Below are 22,597 nucleotides of genomic sequence, written 5' to 3'. Positions count from 1 at the left end.
TCTGCTGATGTTGCAAAACTTTTGGGATGATATTTGGAGTATATTAAGATATTTCAAATAAAATGTGAACTATCCGGACTTGCTGCCCATTCACATTTTTTTTCATGCATATTTCTTTACTAATAAGCTGATGTTTACAGTACTGGTTTGTCCAAAGTAGTCTATGGCAAGTGATGGCAAATGAATAATGAATGCTTACAAACTCATGATGGTGGTAAAAAGTTTTGAAAAAGCTTACATTTGGGTTAATAGGTGACATAATTCTGGAAATAAACAAAACAATTGCATACTCTACCTTTAACTCTTGGCAGCAGTGCAATGTCTGCATAATGCACAACAGCCAGAAGGTGAGGGTAGTGACGGGCTGTGTCTGATGCAGTTTGTGATGACAAATGACCGTGGGTGTTCAGTTGCCTTTATGTAACACTGATCTCAAACGGTTACATGGCGCTATTCAGACAAGCCGCTATTCCAACATTGATGTGTATTGTCTGAATACCGGCCATTTCTGTGGTTTGTTCTACGTTGCTCAGGTGTTATCAGTTTAGGGAGAGTGCCTAACCCTGACCCTCAGTATAGCTAGGAGAGGAATAGAAATAAGGAAGGCCTTTTGGTCCGTGCCATCTAAAGCTCCAACAGAGCACCCAAAAACAAAAACATTCCCCAAACCTAACCATAACCCTAACCCAATGGCATGTTGGATGTCGGAATAGTGGTATGTTTGAATAACGCTGGCCCCCCATGTTAAACTCCCTACAGCACAGCAGTGATGTATGTGTACATACGTATGTGTTTTCATATGTGTTATTGTGATATCCATCTCTCTGTGTGTTTGTGTGTGTGTGTGTGTGTGTGTGTGTGTGTGCATACGTGCGTACTGTATATGTATGCGACTCTCAACATTGTTTCTAAAAGTAAGAATGAGTGCCTTCATATAGGCCTATATATTTGCTATATAATATCTGTGTGTATGTCTGTATGTGCTTGTGTGTGTCTCAGACTGGACCATAGAGTTCTGCTGTCAGACTCAAACTCATTTGATCCAACACCTTCTGCAACATGGAGGGCAATAAGGTGGGGTCATCACACCATAGACATATCACACTACATACTGTAACGCAAACACCATAGCATACCATATCATATGATAGCATATAAGTAGCAACATAGCATTGCATAGCACACCATCACACACAGATTTACAGTATATAGGCTGCATTAATTCTCTCAGCAAACAATATATGGAGGCCCCTTAACATCAATCCAAGCCCTGTTTAAGTGGGCTTTTTTGTGTCTCGGAAAGAAATATTGTTCTACCGCTGTCAGTTAGAATGAATCAATGGCAACGTCCACAGGAGGTAATGATTTTCACAACTTATCCGTTCACCTTCCAACCCTGTAATTCGATTAGTAGTGGCCCATTAAATGACAAGTTTTAGGAAATATGAAACGCAACCCTACTGAACGTGAATAAGTCTGGCCAGCAAAGTGAATGGACCAGGTGTGCTTATTTAGGCTCCTCCTCCTCTTCTCCTGTTGCAGCCAGTGAAGCAGGTGCCTCCCCAGCCACGCTCCCCTCCCCCACCTGCACCTGTATCCATGGCAATGCCGCTGAGTCCGCCGTCTCCAGTAGCCACCTCCCTCGCCATCTCCACCTCACCCATCGGCATGGAAACCGCCCGGATAGGCACCTCGTCTCTCCAGCACATGCACATGGCCTCCTCAGGTGAGCCAGTGATGTCACGCAACTAAAGTGTTTCTTTACTGGAATAGTCTTGGGACCTGCAATTTTTCATGGTCATTTCGTCGTGACACAACTATTTGTCGTGCTGTGAGAATCTTCAAATAATTGTCAAAATTATGAGCATGCATTTGGTTATACAGTATGCATCAGCATAGGAATTGTATGCTGACATACAACATGTCTATCAACTAGTGGAGAGGAGTATTAATCACGTTTTACTCTCTCTTTGACATCACAGTCATTTATTCAATAATGAATATCCTGTTAGAATTTTGTAACTGGCAGTTAAAGAATGGGTGAATTGTAACATTTTCACACCACTGCTTTGCGACCCACCCAAGACCCCTCTGCAACCCTCTTCAACCAAACCATCAGTTAAGAAACACTGCTCTACAGTACACTCTTAGGCTGTACCCCAATGTCGTGAAATGCCCAGTGATTGGATACTTCGCGGTGTTCACCGAAGAGTATCCAATCACTGGGCTTTTCACGTCCTTGCAAGTCTAGAACACTGGACATTGGGAAACAGCCACTGTGTTTTCCAACCACTTGTGCCGCGGAACACTAGTGTGCCTTGACAGCATGCCAGGTGTGCAATCGGAATTTTTTCCCCAATTGGTCTAAAACAAACTTTCAGAAATATGAACTATTACTATAAACAGGGCTAGCCAATTTGGGTAGATGTAGCCTAGCTAAGATCAGTCAAAGTGGCTAGTAAGTTTTCTTTTCGACCAGCCAAACAGAATATTCACCAACATTTGGCCATTTGGCAGGTGTTAATTTAGAGCCCTGATTATTATTCACTTTCATTCATGACCATTCGTAACCATTCTGCATTCCAATCTAGTGGTGACGTCTTTCAACATGGCGAAGCCCACGGAGGAGGAGGGTCACCTCTCTGCCTTTACCAACATGGCGGATGAGAGCAGCGGTGGCCTCTACACCATGAGCCCATCCGAAGAGGACAGCAGTGTGTCCCACCACCTGAAGACACTGAGGTCCTCATTAAGACACGCTGGGATCACGGCTGTCTTCACCGGGCAGCAAGTAAGCCACAGAATGTGCAATCACAGTATGTGCCACCACTCGTAGTATGGTACCAAAATCTCTTTATAGGCGCCTTTTCCCCATCTCTGATACTACCACTACCAACGCGTGTGCGTACGCACACCGAGAACAGGATGGCTGCACGCACGGTTGCACACAAATACACACTGGCACACACACACACATACACACACACACACATGTACACAAGTGTACGCGCACACACATTGCAACCTGATGCACACCACACACACTATACAACGACCACCCACACAGCAACTTGACACATACGCTACACAATGACCATACACACACTGTAACCATACCCGCTCACTACACTACAACACTACACAGTCCTCCCCCACACAGCAATCTCGCACATACAGTACATGTAAACTGCTGTACTGTATATGCACAATCACACTGCAATACCAGAGATGCTTTAAGTATAGAGATATGCCAATGTAATAGGTTGCTATGGACACCTAACATGACCAGGTTCCGGTCTGCCTAAAGGGGCGTGTCATAATACTCCTAGCATTGAATAGAACAGTCCTTAGGTCTGCCTAGGTCTGCCCCCCCTTGCAATAATAGAACCCGGAAACAATGGGCCAATGGAACCTCTCTCTCTCTACTCTCTCTGACTGCACACTCAAACAACGCCTACAAGTATTGTAATTCAGTTTGAATAAAAGCGTTGAAGTGTAATGTAGTATAATGCAGCCTACATAGCGTATACCAGTGGTTCTCAACTGGAACAGTCTTGGGACCCACCATTTTCCACCTAATTTTTTAGCGTTCAAGTCTATTCAATGCAATTCTCAAAATGTAACCAAGACTCGAATGACTGGTTGCACGCTATCTATCTCACATAAACATTCAGATTGTATCTCTGACAACAGATGACACGGAGTTCACTAGCCTATCAAAACAAAAGTTGTAAATTGTTGCAGGAAAAGTTGGATTTTTTTTTTTTTTTAGAATTATGTTTTTTTTACACCAAGGCTCCGCGACCCACCCATCACCTTTCCGCGACCCACTTTTGGGATGCATTTCTCGAAACCATAGTTGCTAACATAGTTAGCTACTTTGCTGTTTGCAATGCAATTTCCCATTGACAACTACCCAACTATGCTTTCGAGAAACACACCCCTGTCTTGTTAGAAAGCAAGAGGGTCAGTAATCTGCAGTGTTGGGCAAGTTACTCAAAAACTGTAATGCATTACATACCTGTACCGATTACATGTTTCTGTCTTTTCAAAGTAATGTTACTACAATATTACTATATTAAAATGTAAGGCATTACACTTCTTTGGATTACTTTTAGCTACTCTCTACTCCAAAATAACTCAACGTGGCTCAGTGTAAATCAAGCTCATGAGGCAGTATGACTAGAAAGTAACACGGTCAGGAATAACTTCTTTCTGACCCACCACACTGAACACCATTATAATACAGCTTTCAGTAAAGTGCTTAAGTCTGATAGTTGTAACTGAAGTTACTTGAATTGTAGCTACTATGCATTAAAACATTTTCCCCCTGTAATGCCGTAGATTACTGACTTACAGCAAAAATTAAAGCAGTACAGTAATGAATTACTTTTTGTGATGAGTTACTCCCAGGTAATCTGTAATGTAATTTTCTGTCTTCTTAGAAAGCAGTGTCAGTAACGTGTAATGTAATATAATCTTCTGTCTTGCTAGAAAGCAGAGTGTGAGTAATCTCTAATGTAATGTAATCTTCTGTCTTGTTAGAGAGCAGAGTGTGAGTAATCTCTAATGTAATGTAATCTTCTGTCTTGTTAGAGAGCAGAGTGTCAGTAAGCTCTAATGTAATGCAATGCTCTGTCTTGTTAGAAAGCAGAGTGTCAGTAGTCTCTAAAGTAGTGTACTGGTAATATTCTGTGTTGTTAGAAAGCAGAGGGTCCACTGCTGCTGTGTCCAGCAGAGGGCACTGTGCTGGTGGACATGGACTCGCTGGTGCCTACCCATGATGCCGAGGGCCAGCTGATCCCCGAGTGGAAGAGGCAGGTGATGGTGCGCAGGCTGCACGCCGGCCTCACCCAGGACCACCAGCAGCACAAGGTACTAGCAGGAGGCAGCTGGCAGTGTTAACCATGTGAACCCAGTGGGCAATGATGAGTAAGCGGTCAGGGCGTCAGACTTGTAGCCCAAAGGTTGCCGGTTCAACTCCCGAACCATCAGGTTATTGGGGGGAGTAAATAACCAGTGCTCTCCCCCATCCTCCTCCATGACTGCATGGTACCATCCTGCCACACTGTTCCTCTGGGGTCGCCATTGAGGGCTGCCCCCTTGCACAGGTGAGGCATACATGCAGTTTCGCAGTGTTCACTTGTGTGCTGTGGAGTGCTGTGTCACAATGACAATGGGAATTGGAGTTTCCCAATTGAGCTTTCACTTAATGCTTTAGTTCGTGCTGGCGTCATACGTGGTATGACACAGCACTGTCATAACAGTGTTGTTACGCAGTCATGCACATGTCAATAAACATTTTATGACTGTTTCCATTAGGTGCCATTCAGTTATGGTAAAGACAGCCCAAACAATGTCAACTTTTCAATGCCGACTTCATGACATTAACATTATGTTTATGACTTGTCCATGACTGTCTCATGACACTTTTTTGGCACTATTACGACACTGTCATATCATGCTTATGATGCTCGCGTCAAGTAAAGTGTCACCAACAGGACAGACTGACCTTCGATAGCATTCATTCAACATGACATCTTCTTTTATTTACATTATATGACACTTGCTGCATATCAAAAGCATCCATTTTTAAACCTATTCAGAATAGAGAAGAATATAATATAATATAATATAATATAATATAATTGAATTGAATTGAATAGAATTGAATTGAATAGAATTGAATATACTTTATTCATAATATCAAACTGTACTGTTTGCGTTGTGAGGATTTTGAATGGCTCGTCTGTTTTAGGTCCTGAATAGAATAGAATAGAATAGAATAGAATAGAATAGAATAGACTTTGATCTTAATGCTATATGTCATTCCATTTATGTGTGCAGGACCCAAGCTGGAGGTTTTCCCAGGTGTATGGCGCCCTCTTGGGGCCGTTTGGAGAGCTGCTGAGCGAGGACGACCTGCTGGCCTTAGAGAGGCAGGTGGAGAGCGCCTCGGAGCAGCAGCGTTTCCATGCCTACGAGGCAGAGCTGACTGAACTGGCCGAGAGGCTTCAGGCCATCCTGCCCGCCCCCCTCATCAGCATCACCGTCAACCGCCCGGTACTCGCACTGTACTGTACTCTCCTTTATCCCTGAAACCAGTAGGTTACTACAATATCATTGCAATTGTCAGGTATTGCAATGAACCTGTGTGTGTGTGTGTGTGTGTGTGAGAGAGAGAGCGAGAGTGTGTGTATGTTTGTTTGTGATGTGAGTGTGTGTCACACCGCGCCTGGCAAACACACACACACACACACACACACAGGACAGGATGTGATGTGATGTGATGTGATGTGATGTGATTTGAATGTTGTGTGTTTTGGATTATCGTTCTTTTTACTTCTAGTGATGCTATTTATCAATAGAGACTAAAACTGCCAAACCAGGTGGCCCGTTATTAGTACAAATAAACTTTACTGACCTGGGGTGAGTTTCTCAAAAGAGAAGTTGCTAGCCTGTTAGCAACTTTGGTAATTGCCAATGGGAAAATGAATCGAAAACAATAATGTAGTAAGCAACTTTGGTTTCGAGAAATCCACCCCTGACCTGATCTGAACCTGCAGCCCCAGCCACCACTGTCTCTGGGCAACGAGGGAGCTGCGCCCACCGTGTCGTCCCTGTCCACCTGCTACCCTCCCCGGATCTACGCCCTGGTCCGCAGCCTGAACCACCTCCTCAGCACCTTACCGGAGCACAGCATGGCTGACGGAAACGAAGGTGAGCCCAGAGGTGGCAAAAGTAGAGGAAGAAGTAAGAAGAAAATGTAAAACCCTGCCAGAGTTTTCCTTCCAACACAGCTGACTTCACTGAGTGACAGTTTCTGTAGCTGTATACTAGCGTACTTGTTTTCAATCAGCTGCTTCTGAGCTGGTTGTTTGACATTTGTATCAGGATTTTTACTTTTCGGTGGCACTAATTTATGCGCTCAGTTGTTACAGAGTATTTATCTCACACTGTAAAACAATTGAACCAATTTTAAAAACGTGAAGCAACCTGCTGCGAAAGACTTAGAGTTTCTTTAACTGGTAGGCCATGCAGTAGTTGTGTTCGACTGGCTTATTGCATAGACTTCACACATTAAAGAACTTTAAGTCGACTCAACTCAAATGAAGCGCACATGCATTTTTTCCAGCTTTTCTTTTTTTACCTTTGAAGGTAGCACCGGGCTGCCCCTTGCCCTGGCCATCTCTCCCATGGAGGGCAGCCTTCTTGGGGGTCGCAGCAGCAGACGGGAGAGGGTGCAGCGGGAGATCCAGCAGGCGGGGGTGTCCGTACACACCCTCCGGGCCAACTTCGAGAGCCAGGTCGGGACCAAGCAGCCGTTGACTGGACGGCTGAGAAGCCCAGAGATGTACAGGTTGATTTAATTAAAGATTTTTTTTTGCCAGTTTACACATGCAAGTGTATTGCCCGTTCTACTGTGGGGTGCGTTTCTCGACAACGCTGTTGCTAACTAAGTTAACAACTTACTTTGTTGCAATGCAATCTCCCATTGCAAACTTAGTAAGTTGCAAACTAGTTAGCAACTATGCTTTCGGGAAACGGGGTGGGCTTGTCAGCAGCACATGTGTACTTTTTTTCTTCAGCTCTCACTGAGATTCTGGCCATCCAGTGGTTGCATGGACTTGTTTACATAATGTTTTTTTAAATAAATCTGTTATTAAGCACATTTATCATTGTATTTGTATCAATTTGTGCTATACAAATAGTTAAATGTTCTTCTTCTTTTAATTATTATAATAATATTACAGCTATCACCAGCGAACCAACACTGTGTCCCCGGCAACAGACAAACCACTGGTTCAGTCTGCCGGCGCCGAGGCAGCCGGCGGTCCGATACCCCCTCACCTACGGGTCGACCTTGTATCTGACCCCAGAGTCACATCCATGACTCTCGACCCCGAATTCGGCAGGAACCCTGGTGGAGACAGCGTCCGCTACCACTGCCCTCCTCTGGTGGACTCCGGCAGCCTGAGGAAGGAGCGCATTGTGGTGCTGTTTCTCAGCCACTGGAAGAGGTCAGGTCAACCCCAGTCAAAATTTGATTTATACGTATAATAATGCTTTCTAACCCATTGACGCCTAAGGCACCTGCAAAAAAGGCTGCTGAATGCCTGAGCCCTTTTTAAGAAAAGCTGCCCTCATCCTATACAAACCTAAATATCTCAGCTTCTGAAGCACATACAAACATGCACAAAGTTGCATTTAAACGCTAAGACCCTCATCTTTCATTAGAATGTGTTCATTCATCTCAAACAAACAGAGATTCTTAGTAAAGTTGTCTCAAATCTCATGAACCTGAATGTTGCGTAATGCAGCTCCAGGCGCCAGGGCCAATGTTGCGCAACGCAACATCAGGCATCAATGGGTTAAATAAGAGTTAATAGACGTAGACACAATGTGATATAAGAATGCACAGGTAAAATATGGATTATTTTGCAAACATTTGCATATAAAACTGTTTCTTTTAAATCCATTTACATACAAACACGCCATGAGGATAAAAACAAATACCACTGTGATAGGTGCATTTCAGAGATTTCCACTTAAAACTGTTTAGGTGTGAACAAAAGGCCCAAATTGTTGTATTTACAAGTGCTCAGAGAGCTCGCCTCCGCCCTCTGATGGACAGAAACACACACACACACACACCGCCAACGAAAAGACACACAAACGCGGGCAACCACTTAACCTAGTTGGTGAAGGTAAAAATATCTATGTACGTGTAAACAGGGTCTAATATTGATCATGTGTGTTACTAGGTCTGCCTACGCCATCAGCCTGAGGACCAAGCTCACACTGGGCATCCATGAACAGGGGAACACTCCAGACCTACAGGGGGCAGTAGACCCCACCAGCGGCAACTTCCTGTGCCACAGTCCGTCATCACCAGAAGCATTTACAGACAACTCTTCACACTACCACCACCATAATGCAGCATCAAACAAGCAGCTTCACAGCCCCAACTTGCTACATCTGAGTCCGCCAACTCAAGCCCAGTCCAGCTACAGCTCGCTGCACCAGAGTCTGGCCGCGGATGGCAACACGAGCCACAGCCCAGCTGTGTGCCAAAGTCTAGCGTCTGATGCCAGGGCTGGCAACATCCCCTGCCCCAGTCCCAGCCCCAGCACCAGCTCAGTGTACCACAACCTGCCAGTCTGTACCAGGGCCAGTCACAACTTCAGGCAACAGCTAGGCCACTCAGCTGATCCACTGCCGCGGCCCGACTCCATGCAAAAGGTCTGCAGGCAGATGATGTTTGTGCGTAAGATGATTGGCACCTGGAGGAGAGGAGATGGCCATGGCACCAAAGACACCAGGGGAGCAGCTCCCAGGTTTTCTATACTTTTGTAATGTCCTCAGAAAGGATACGGCTTTTTTTTTAAAGGAACAGTCCATCATTTTTAAAAAATACGCTCATTTTACACTCCCCTTCGAATTAAATAATGGCGTTCATCTGTTCTTCCAGACATTCTGTAATCCTTTTGATATTACTTCTTATTATGTGTCCTTGAATCATTGACCTCTATAAGGGGAAAGGGTGGTTCGATAGAATTCCATTCAACGTTTAGTACTGTAGGCTATCATTGTCTTGAACTGAATGGGACCAGTTGGTCCTATTCAATTGTTCATATTTCAAAAAATGGACTGCTTCTTTAATTATTTAATATATTTGAATTAAATAGTTCTGTTGAGTTTACATTTCACTTTCATTTATTCCGAATTGTGAAGTGTTTACGTGATGTTTTCAAAGCGGAATTAAGTTTTATTCAGAAATAAATGGAGGTAGTTCTGAATTACATGTCTCATGTAAACGAGGCCATTGATAAATTAAAAAGATTGTATGATCTTGTGATTTTAGATCTTATGTTCTTTTTCAATGCACGCAGCAGTGGCAGTCTGAGCCGCAGAGTGACCTACTCCCCGGAGCAGTTCCTCTCCGAGGCAGATGGGGGTGCTGTGGCGTACGGCCAGCTGACACTGGACCTCTTCATGCTGGGCTATCTGCGGCTGCTGGAGTGCGAGCTGCCAGCGGACGAGCGCAAGATGCGCCACCTACTCTGCTTCGAGGTAAGGATGCAAATTATCGATTAATTAATTGTTACTTGATTGACGTTACCGTCGGCTTGATAAGCAGCGTTGTTTTTCCCCTAATCTCAATGTTGGGAACTACTTACAATTTGTAATTTTTTCCCAAAGCACAATGTTGGCGATTGATTGATACAGTTATTTTAATTGTTCGATCAACATCTTGCTTGACAATAAATAATTTGCCAATTCACTTTTAACGTCCCTGCCTCGAGGTGTTCGACCACGTAGGCCGGTATCCCTGGGAGACGGTGCGGGCTTTCCACGCGGCCGTGCTGCACGAGATCAAGGAGGAGAGGCGTAGCTGGGGAGACGGCTTCGACGACATCAAGGCCCGCTTCTTCCCAGCTAGTGGAGAAGGTGTGTGTGTTTGTGTGTGTGTGTGTGCATATATGTGTCTTTAATCCACACTTTGTTCCTGTATAGAATTCCATTCTACAGAGAAAGACAAAATCAGAGGGAGACAAAATGTTTGGCAATGTTTTGTTGGTGTGTGCCTATTGAAGACCCTGATGGGTCGAAACGTTGTATGTCTTAAATGAACCTTCAGATGGAGTAAAGCTAGATTTATGCTTCGGACGCATAGCCTCTGCGTCTTCTGTCTGTGCATGTCCACGCCCCCCGTGCAGAGGCTCTGCGCCCGTCGTCGAGTGCCTCGAAAAAATTCTAACTATCCGTCGGACGGACGCGGAGGACGCAGACAAAAAGGCGCTATGATTGGTCGTCTCGCTACTTCCTTGTTGTTGTGGCAGCACAATGCCAGTAGTTTGCAAGAGCAGAGCTGTATTCTGTTAAAAACTATACTAATGCCTTGTGTGTAAATGTGTGTAAATACATGAAGCTACAAGCTAAGTAACAAACAATGCATCAGTTGAACACTCATGGCACAGTAGCTTCCTCCACCGAAAGTAAACACACATCGGCAGAATCTTTACATGCTTGCATTTTCCGCTCGTGAAAACAGACTGGGTATGTCAAATAATGATACCAGTACATTGTCTTTGCAATTTGTGTGAAAATACCTAGCTAACCGGGCTAGAAAGCAGCTGACCTTAAGTGTGCAGTCTTCTACACTCTCTGTTGTTAGATACAGTACGCCTTTGTCCTGCACCTGGCGTCAGTGAGCTGGAATGTGCATTATTTTACTATTCTAAATATCCTAAAACAACCCCATATTCATCCATCTTTTTCTGCATGTGTGAACTGGGGAAGGGGCACGTGGCGAGGATATCTGCAATGATGAATATGGATATGAATGAAGTTGCAGATATCTGAAATGCATCTTTTGACTAGGTAAAACCGAATTACAGATGTCTGCAAAAGATATCCAGTCTGGCTTTTAACCCGTTAAAAGGACAACTTCACTATTTTGAACATTAAGGCCATTTTCCGAGTTAGCAATAGAGTCCCCCTCACAGTTTATTTCATGTTTACTGCTGTCTCTGTTATTTGGTATATTTGGATTTTGTTTCAATTGGCTTTACAATGGTCGTCTATGTCCATGTTATACATTTGCTGTCACCAGATTAGCAATGACCAAGTTGTAGTGCATTACCAATGTCATAGTGGTGTAGTACTATGGTAGTTAACTTTTCAATGACTATTACAGAGCTCCACTGATGGAAGAACATTTGTTATGGCGGTCTACATGTAAGAAGCGCTTGTCTTAGTCTGTGTGCCTGATTTGGGAAAGGCATATCCGACCTAACACAAACCCATGTCCCTCCATCTTTTTCTGCATGTGTGCAGGGGAAGGGCCGGCGGACCGGCTGAGCAGGTCTGGAGGAGGCCGCCACCTGGTGGTCCCCCAGCTGGCCATTGACAGCTCAGCCCTAGAGGAGCAGGGTGGTGCCGTTGGCGGGGGCAACGCGGACGAGGAGGCTTGCGGCTTCATCACGCGCAGCTTTGCCTTCTGGAAGCAACAGGAAGCTGAGCTTTTTCACCAGAGGCAGCTGCCCTAACAATACTCATAAACGGCGTGGCGTGTGCCATGTGCGTTACACCCCTTATTGGGGGAAAAGCCTATGAAAGTCAATAGGTGGTGTTGGGAAAGAATAAACAAAAGACAAGGACTTTGTGAAAGACGAAGGACCTAACGAAAGACTAGCGTTGTTCACGCTCAACATGTCAAAGATGTGTTGTGTTGTAGGCTGTTCAAATAATAGAGCCAAACAGCCGTGGCTGAATCATTTAGGCTAGCCGACGTAGCATGTAAGTTAAAGGGACACTGTGCAGGATTTTTTGTTGTTTGCTTCCAGACTCCATGCTACCCATTCACTAATGTTACCTTTTTCATGAATACTTACCACCACCATCAAATTCAAAGTGATCATTATGACTGGAAAAATTGCACCTTTCATACATGAAAATTGGGATCTTCTACATGGTCCGCCATTTTGAATTTCCAAAAATAGCCATTTTTAGCTGCAAAAATGACTGTACTTGGACCATACTAGAAAATATTTGTTTATTACTTAGTAAACTTTCATGTAAATATCAAATTTGGCAATAAGCAGCCCAGTTTCAATGAGCAGCATAGTTGCAGTACCTTTTTTGACCATTTCCTGCACAGTGTCCCTTTAATGAACATTTTGTTTGTTTTCCCCCAAAAAGGGGCGTAACGCACATTCACGAGCAAAGTACCCGGAGGGAAGTTTATACGTATGGACATGGCAACAGTCCCTAGCGACACAAGCCTGGTTAGCTGGTACATTACTCTGTTACAGGACAATTGGCTGACACCTTTATCCAAAGGGATTTAAAGGGGTATGCCACTATTTTGGGGCTTAATACAGTTAAAATCGTTGGCCAGGGTTTATAAAGGTGGTAAAGTGTCTTATTTTTCATGTAAGCCGTTGTCTTGCTTTAAGACAAGTTAAAAGAGGGAATATGTCGCTAAGCTAGTGAAAGTCAATGGATCCGTGTAGCATGCCGTGTAAATACCTTTAAAGGTATTTAGCTTCAAGGTGTTGGTTACATACCCTGGAGCAATGTGGGGTTAGTTGTTTTGCTCAAGGGCACTTCTGCCATGGATGGTATAGACTGCACCCCGTCTTTCTACTGGTAAAGATAGAAAACGAATCTGCAGCCCTCTGATCCACTGTGACCACCAGAACCAATGGACATCTCAGCAATCCATAGTGATGGTGCTAAGTATATCAGACGGTTGCTGAACAGATGAACAAACAGTACATATAAACCAGAGACAATGTTACAGACAAGCTCAACAGGCAGTACAGTTTTTCTTTCCATTTTCCAAACTCCCATCCTCCCTTCTCGTTGTGGCCTCGTGATTACAGTGCAAGATGCCAATGACGGCAGGATTTTAATTCAATATCTCTCAAAATCACAATTCAAAGGTCATTTGCTCATTTGCAATCGCGTTGTTGAATGGGGGAAAATCCTTGTGGCTAAGTTGACTGCAGGGAAGCTTAATTGGTTTTTGCATGGAGGCGGAGAGTCAGTGAAGCACACGGCCACAAGGACAGGTCGAGGACAGGAGTTAGGATAATGGAGAGACCCCTTGAATACAAGCATCCAACAGAGGACATTCATCAGTGTTGAATAAATGGCGTCATCTAGTGTCTGACAACAGAATTGAAATGATCATGTTTGTGGTTTGTTTTTTGATCATGTGGCCAGTTGAGCGGTATGCATTTGTCATATGTGAGTGTCAATAGGACAGAAACAGTTGCCTGTGTGAACAAGAGAAAATATGAATGCATGTGGACTGTCTTTGATTGTGGATTGTGAATGTATGTGTGTTAAAGGATGACACCATTTCATACCAAGCACACTGACACGCATTGCCAAACATTTTGTTACACACAGGCACACAGACACAGACAGACAGACAGACAGACAGACAGACAGACAGACAGACAGACAGACAGACACAGATAGAGAGAGAGAGACAGAGAGAGAGAGAGAGAGAGAGAGAGAGGAAGAGAGAGAGAGAGAGAGAGAGAGAGAGAGACTGACGACTATTGTCATTCCAAGGTTAAAGTCCTCTGAAAATGCCCTCCATCCATATACTGTAGCCTACAATATAGCCTAATGAAACCCCAATTTTGGGCCTCTTCTGTCGGTTTCCCTGCATGCTAACCCAACATTGCGCTTTCATTACATTGTATAGAATGGGGGGCCCTTTCAAGTGATTTGTGTTAAAGGATGACACCATTTCATACCAAGCACACTGACACGCATTGCCAAACATTTTGTTACACACAGGCACACAGACACAGACAGACAGACAGACAGACAGACAGACACAGACACACACAGAGAGAGAGAGAGAGAGAGAGAGAGAGAGAGAGAGAGAGAGAGAGAGAGAGAGAGAGAGAGAGAGAGAGAGATAGCCTACTGACGACTATTGCCATTCCAAGGTTAAAGTCCTCCGAAAAGGCCCTCCATCCATATATCCTGCAATATAGCCTAATGAAACCCCAATTTGGGCCTCTTCTGTCGGTTTTGCGAACCCAAAATTGCGTTTTCATTACGTTGTAGGCCTATAGAATGGGGGGCCCTTTCACATGATTTTGTGCGCGCGCGCGCACACACACACACACACACACACACTCTGGAACACATTGATTTTTAAGTCTACCAGCATGCAAACAAAAGACTGTAGCCTATGATATACGTAAATTATATTTCATAAATAAACCGTGCATTGTATTAAGTAGCTGTTAGCAGTCCACGATGTTATTGTAGCATATAGGCTAAACAGGCCTAGCCTATATATAGGCTAATTAAGGTTAAATGTGATAAACACATGGTCTAAATAAATAAAGATGAGATAGCCTACCTAAGTCTATGTATGGGTACGTGATTAGATCAGTCTATGGTATAGTTTACTCTCTCAACACTTTTGTTTTTTGTCCGCAATGGCGCTGTGCGCTTTGAGTGTTTCCGAATAAATCTGTTGAACAACAGCGGCCTCAATGTCTACAGTCAGTGGCCAACTGATCAACCTTACCTGCTCCGGTCCATTCAACTGCCTCGTCAACGGGGGTCGGGGGAATACTCCGGAAGCCTGGACCCCAGTCAGGACTTTGAAAAACTCGCACAATGAGAGCTGCAGTGGTCTACAAGTCGACAAAGCAGATAGTCAGCACCGCTGGAGTTTTCTGAACGATCGGACGTTTGGTCAACATGGCTCCGCTCAAATCCAAACCCGGTATGCTCTGTAAGAACCCTGCCACGGTCAAGACCAAGGTCTCCCTGCTCTCCAATATCAAGGTATGCAAGAGCAGCGATGCTCCCATTGTTTGTTGTTTTCATGCTAAATGTGTAGGCTACTACAGCTCATTCTACATAGTCTATTTAATCGGGAAAGAAATCATTAAACGACCGTGTTTTGGTGGGTTTCCCCCTCCCACATCCACCCTTACAGATTATTTACTAGGCCTACACTGTCAAGTTCCCTTCCATAATTTGGCATAAACATTCGTCAACTAAATAATCCAGGCCTACATATAGCCTATTATTTCCAAGCCTTTCAAGATTTCGATCAACTAGGCCTAGGTGTAGTAGAGTAGACAAAACTGCAACTAAAGTAAATAGTCTCCTATAACAAAAAAAGAGAGATGTAGACTACTGTATGTGATCAGCATGCATTGTGATACGTAGTTGCACAAGTGTGATATTTTTATTTTCAAAATGTCACACTTGTGCAACTATTACAATGCTGATGGAATGTGTGTGTGACTATAAGGACAGGGCGGGGGACTTGGTACAAAAAGAAAATAAACACACACACACACACACACACACACACACACACACACACACACACACACACACCGTCCTTACACAAACACAGAGCCTTGAGAGCTAAATCACTTGAAAGGAATTCTTCAAAAGCGTTTCCTGACATTCTCTGAGCACAGTGAGACTTTGCAGACAATGAACATTCTCCATGAAGCACACAGAAAGGAGCATAATATTTTCTTAGGACTCATCAATACCCATACAGTCACACAGTAAAAGTGAGATGTTAATATTCCAGAGTGAATTTATACAACTCCAGATGGATTGTTTACAACAACACTGTAGCCAATTTACTCTAACAGTGGAGTCAAAAGTCAGTGTGAAATTTGGCAGATGGACAGCATAATTTCAACTCTACAGCAAGACGATTAGCATTCTGCTCCAGGTACCATGAGTGTTCAATAAGTTTTCACCTTTAAATTGTTATGCTGACAGAGTAAAATTAACACTATGTGTGATTGGTACAAATGTTATTTAAAATGGAGTAAAAAAATATCAGGTATTTTTTTTACTGTGCATCCACACAATTTCAGTTATGGTAAGACCCTAACAATATTTGGTTCCCTGAACCTTCCCAGAACAAAAGCGTTTACCGGTCACGTTAGTTATTTTTGGTTCTGCCTTGACCTGACTAACAGGGTGCACCCACACTCACCTTATCCCACCCTGTCATCCAAACACCAACTCCCTCATACAAAGATCGGTAACACTTTACTTGACGCCGGTTTCATACGTATGACATAACGGTGTCATAACATTGTCATAACGCAGTCATGAATGTGTCATAAACATTATGTCAATGTCATAAACATTGTATGACTTTGTCATGAAATTCGGTTATGACAAAGATAGGCCTAACAATGTCAACTTTTCATGGCCATAAAACGTTGATGACATTGGCATTATGTTTATGACTCGCTCATGACACTATTATGACACTGTTTTGACACACTGTTATGTCATACGTATGACGCCGGCGTCAAGTAAAGTGTTACCCAAAGATCTCCCCATGTACAGTATGCACATTCTCATACATTCTCATTCACAACACATGTTACAACTGGCTATACAAATGATGCATCACAGAAATACTGCATACTGTGCGCAAGCATGCACTACAAATTGCATGCATTATTCTGCACAGTGCCCCCTTCAGGTGTTTGTGATGTGCCAGCCTATGTATATGTAGTACTTCTGTCTGCCTTGTGTCTGTGCCCATATGTGTCCATTTATCTACCTGTCATTCCCCTTTCCTCTCTCTCTCACTCTCTCTCCCCCCCTCTCTCTCTCTCTCTCTCTCTCTCTCTCTCTCTCTCTCCTCTCTCTCTCTCTCTTTAGGTGTTTGTGATGTGCCATAGCTTGCTGCAGCTGTCCCAGCTTCTCCACACCTCCTACTTCAAGAGTAGCATCAGCACTATTGAGCGTCGATATGGCTACACCAGCGTTTCCACTGGCAGCCTCACTTCTCTGCATGAGGTACATAGTGTGTGTGTGTGTGTGTGTGTGTGTGTGTGTGTGTGTGTGTGTGTGTGTGTGTGTGTGTGTGTGTGTGTGTGTGTGTGTGTGTGTGTGTGAGTGAAAGAGAGTGTGTGTGTGTGAAAGAGAGAGAGAGAGAGAGAGAGAGAGAGAGAGAGAGAGAGAGAGAGAGAGAGAGAGAGAGAGAGAGAGAGAGAGAGTCTCACTCTGTGTGTCTACAGGTGGGCAACCTTCTTCTGGTGGTGTTCGTGAGTTACCTAGGCAACCGTGTCCACAGGCCTCGTGTGATTGGCCTAGGTGGTCTTCTGATGGCAGGAAGTGCTGCCCTGCTGGCCCTACCTCACTTCCTGTCCGAGCCATACCAGTTCAACTCAGCTCTGACAGGTACTTTTGGCCGTTTTTAACATTTCTATATCTGTTATTATAGTAAGTGCAAGTTACAGCATGTACCGTATATGTGTTGTCAGCATTAGAGTGTGTGTGTTCGTGTGTGTGTGTGTGTGTGTGTGTGTGTGTGTGTGTGTGTGTGTGTGTGTGTGTGTGTGTGTGTGTGTGTGTGTGTGTGTGTGTGTGTGTGTGTGTGTGTGTGTGTGTCTGTGTGTGTGTTTGTTTGTGTGTGTGTGTGACTGTGGCAAAACACAGTATTGTGTTTATATAGGAACCCCTCGTATGCTGTTTTTTGTATGTGTGTGTGTGTGAGTGTGTGTGTGTTTGTTTGTCTGTCTGTGTGTCTGATTGTCTGACTGTCTGGGTATGTATCTACTGTATCTATCTCTACAGAGGATGAGGGTGACATGTGTGTGTTGAATGGGACGTCCTCGTCCCCACTACACTGCCGTGCCGGCTCCCATCATGCTTTGCAGCAGCGTGTTCCGTGGGGTGTCATGGCCGCCGCTCAGCTGCTGTTCGGCCTTGGCTCTGCCCCCATCCAACCGCTTGGAATCTCCTACATCGACGACTTCTCAGAGCCATCTAACTCAGCCCTGTATATTGGTATAGTGGTTGTGTGTGTGTGTGTGTGTGTGTGTGTGTGTGTGTGCGCGCGCATATATTTCTGTTACTGTTCTGCTGTTATTTTGAATACAATGTGTGTGTGTTTGTGTGTGTGTGTGTGTGTGTGTGTGTGTGTGTGTGTGTGTGTGTATATGTGTGTGTGTGTGTGTGTGTCTGCACTTGCCATGTATATGCGTGTGTGTGTATGTGTGTGTGTGTGTGTGTGTGTGTGTGTGTGCATGCATGTGTGTGCGCGTATGTGCGTGTGTGTGTGCCTGTGTGTGCATGCTTACGTGCGTGCGTGCGTGTGTGTGTGTGTGTGTGTGTGCCTGTGTGTGTGTGTGCGCGTGTGTATTTGTGTGCAACCGTGCGTGCCGTGCAGCCATCCTGTTCTCGGTGTCTATTTTCGGGCCTGCCTGTGGCTACCTGCTGGGCTCCGTCATGCTCAGGATCTATGTGGACGTGGACCGCCTGGACCCCGGTGAGTCCCTTATCTCCCATCTCCCATCTCTACTCTCTCAACTCTATTTAAACCTCTACCCCAGACAGTCTCTAGCCAGGCCGTGCCCTCCTAGTGCCCTCCTAAAGCAAAATAAATAATATATAATATATAATATTCGACCCCAGGTCCATAGCTAACTAGCAATGGTTGTCTGTTACTCTGTTTATACAGTATGTTTGTTGTTTCTTTGTGGTCCTTAAGTCTGTCTGTTTCGGTGATCTGTTGTTAAAGGGACACTGTGCAGGAAATGGTTAAAAAAGGTACTGCAACTATGCTGCTCATGGAAACTGGGCTGCCTATTGCCAAATTTGATCTTTACATGACAGTTTAGTTGTTTAGTAAGTAATAAACAAATACTTTCTAGTATGGTCCAAGTAGAGTCATTTTGCAGCTAAAAATGGCTATTTTTGGAAATTCAAAATGGCGGACCATGAAGAAGTTCATGTATGAAAAGTGCAATTTTTCCAGTCATACATTAGTGAATTGGCATCATGAATTCTGGAAATAAACAACTAAAAATTTCACACAGTGTCCCTTTAACTGTGAATCACACTTTCTCATGTCCATTCTGAATTTCTCTCCCGGAGACAATAAAGGATGATCTAATCTACAGTAATCTAGTGACGCAACACCTTCAGCATTGCTACTAGTCAGGTCAATGCAAGTACTTTCTGAGCTCCTGAAAAACCGGGACCTCCTCCAACTTTGTCGAGAAGCAAACAACCATCAGCAAACCAAGGGAGGCGGGTCAACCATGCCGTTTGGGAAATGTTAATTGTTATGCTCTTGGTCAGACCAAGTCTAGGACATTTGAAGAGAAGAGATTTGAAAGTCGATGATAATCAGGCTAGCCATTCTGTACTCTCTACTCATTGCAGAGGTGTCAAAAGTAAAACATTAAAACTGAGAAAAAAAAGAAAAAAGTAAAAAAAAAAGTGAAAAAGAAACGGCAAACAGCAAAGTTATCTGAGTAACCAGTAGACCTACCTACTTTTTTTTTAGTGTTTTAGTGTTTTTTTAGTGTTCTTCCGTAACAACACGGTCTATCTCATTAGTTACGCAGGGCCATGGAATGAAAATTTAAAAGGATAAGTGAGCAACCTCTATCCTCAACTGAATGCTCCCTCATCCCATCTCCTATCTCTAGTCTCCAAAAGTGTCAGTTGTAATTGTGGTTGTAAATTCATGGTGTGAGTGCAACTAGAGATGCACCGGATCCTGATTTTTAGGATCCTGTCGGATACCGGATCCACTGCTTAAGATCCTGCCGGATCCGGAACCGGATACCGGATCCTACGAAAGGGTTGAAACACATAGCCAACTCGCACACGTGGGCCCTTTTTATTACGTTGGCGCAAACAATTTTTAAGACTCATTGGCTTACTGCCACACTGCCTTCAACGGCCGCTTCCAAAGGGCTTTCACTCCATGCAGCGATTGGGGTTGTGAAAGACTGACTGAAAAGCCTAGGCTACGTAAAAAGTAGAGATGCCCCAGATCCTGATTTTTAGGTAACTGCCGGATACCGGATCCACTGCTTAAGATCCTGCCGGATCCGGATAGTCTGAAAAATCCTATTATCCTGCCGGATCCGGAACCAGATGTTGGATCCTGTACCCATCATGCACTGCACTTCTTGGAGCTAATATTCTCAAACATTAACTTAATTATCACAAAGGAATGGTTTAGTTTTGCTTCAAAACTATTACTCTTCATAATGTTCTGCATTTATTGCAGGGTTTTTACCATTAAAATTAGTAAATGGTACATTAAAAAATTACATCTCGTCACCCCACCATCATTGAGAAGTGTACGTCCAATCCTTGCTATATAATCGCTCCTGTTGCCACTATTACAGTGATTTGAACGACTGAAAACTAGATGACACAGTAGATTAATTAATTAACTATTAGGTATGCTCAGCCAACTCTATTATAAGGGTCCCAAACACCAATATCTATCGATTAATTAACCATTAGTTATCCGCAGCCAACTCTAATATAAGGGTCCCAAACAACAATATCTATCTATTAATTAACCATTAGTTATCCTCAGCCAACTCTAATATAAGGGTCCCAAAACTCAATATTTAAGTATTAATTAACCATTAGTTATGCCTTACTTTTGTATTAAGTAAGTGTTAATTTTGGTCCTTAGTTAAGTATGACCTGATAGCTACTTAACTATTAACTGTGTCCTTACTTATCTATTAGTTACATAATAATATGCTATTAACTTGTAACACAAGGTAATAGTTATCTAATAGTTAAGTAACTGCTTACTAATGCATTAAGTAAGGGTTAACGTTCGGCGAGAAGGTCGCTACCGTGGAATAGCAGCACGACAGAGAGAATCTTTAGACCCCGACGCGGAGCGGAGGGGTCTTGTTCTCTCTGAAGTGCTGCTATTCCACAAAGCGACCGACTCGCCGAAAGTTAACCCGCTTATTATATGGATATACTTAAACAGGGTTCCCACACGTCCTGGAAAACCTGGAGATTTAGAGATGTGTTTTCAAGTCCTTGAAAGTCCTGGAAATTCACCAAATGTCCTGGAAAAAAAATATTTGTCCTGGATTTTTTTCCTTCAACTTTTTCCCAATTTTGTTTGTGGTATAATTTTTACTCTTCTCCGAGTCTAGACATGACGATTCAATTTATATCCACCTATTGAATACATTATTGTCCACACACACACACAGTTTGGTCAGGTTGCCATCTTTGATTGCACTTATACACAGTCATATTCTTTGACTCAGTGTTACCAAAAGTCGCTAGAAGTCGCTAGTTGATATCATGGCGTTATATATCTCTCGAAAACCTGCTTACGGGCATAATAGGCCTACAAATAGGCAGTGCTAGCACTTCCTCACAAAAAAATGTACTGCTATCTTTTTTGGAGATCAGAGCTTTCAGTCTCACTAGCCACTTTGAAAGCTAGTTTGATCTTTGGTGTGACAAATCACAGTAGTCGCATCAATTGTTTGTATGCAAGAATATTCCAGAGAAAAAGAAACTGGCAACAAAACTGGCTTGCAGAAAGACAGAAACCACTGGCCACAATGGTTGGTGAGCAAAAATGTCAAAGTCAAGTCTTGTGGATAATGCATTTAAATCCAAGTACTCTACTATTAAGGTATTAATTTCTGAGATAATGTGACATTAATGTGAGTTCAAGTTTTGGCAAAGGACAACTTCTTGGAAAAACAAAAGTCTTTGGGTGCGAGATAAAATGTATAAACCTAAGGAAGAAAAATCTGCACTCAGAAACTGCGTCTCATTATTTATTTATATTACCACCATGTCCAAAAAGCAAACGCGTTTCGGCTATCAAGCCTTCATCAGTGCGTGGTACCATTGGATTTTTCTTCCTTACATTAATGTGAGTTTACATTGCACTTTCATGTAATTCTGAATAAATGTTTTGTGGATCAGACAGCATTTCAATTGAACAGAGGCTGCACGTGCTGGGCTTGCGAAATTTGACATGGGGGTGTGGTCGCCAAGCTCCAGCAGATTTCTACTAGCGGGACAGCTGGTGATCTTCAACCGCAACCCAGGTCAATACATTTGGACAAAGAACATAGAATGGATAAGAACGCTTATTCGCAGGAAATTGCATTGGCCACGGTGTAGTACGGGGGCGTAGCCTGGGGACACCATGCGCAGTGGATGCAAGGCCATGATCGATAAAAATTGTGACACTGGAAACTCCGCAATTTGAATTGCATTGTGGGTGCGAGGAGCTGCTGCTAGTTCCGGC

At 43.7% G+C, this 22,597-nt stretch overlaps 1 protein-coding gene across 1 annotated transcript in view; it reads left to right on the top strand.

Moving 5' to 3' along the window:
* The first annotated feature begins 15,197 nt into the window (after positions 1 to 15,197).
* The window catches only part of LOC134468203 (solute carrier organic anion transporter family member 2A1-like), an 18,378-nt gene continuing 10,978 nt past the window's right edge, over positions 15,198 to 22,597 (top strand). The window contains exons 1-5 of the mRNA XM_063222143.1: positions 15,198 to 15,333; positions 17,203 to 17,340; positions 17,562 to 17,724; positions 18,121 to 18,333; positions 18,716 to 18,814. Coding sequence (XP_063078213.1) covers positions 15,247 to 15,333; positions 17,203 to 17,340; positions 17,562 to 17,724; positions 18,121 to 18,333; positions 18,716 to 18,814 — 700 coding nt within the window. The 5' untranslated portion in view covers positions 15,198 to 15,246. The remainder of the gene's footprint in view (positions 15,334 to 17,202; positions 17,341 to 17,561; positions 17,725 to 18,120; positions 18,334 to 18,715; positions 18,815 to 22,597) is intronic.

Source organism: Engraulis encrasicolus, chromosome 18, assembly GCF_034702125.1.
Source record: "Engraulis encrasicolus isolate BLACKSEA-1 chromosome 18, IST_EnEncr_1.0, whole genome shotgun sequence".
Taxonomy (NCBI): Eukaryota; Metazoa; Chordata; class Actinopteri; order Clupeiformes; family Engraulidae; genus Engraulis; species Engraulis encrasicolus.
The sequence above is the reverse complement of the archived record's forward strand: the minus strand, read 5'-3'. Positions and strand labels throughout refer to the sequence as shown.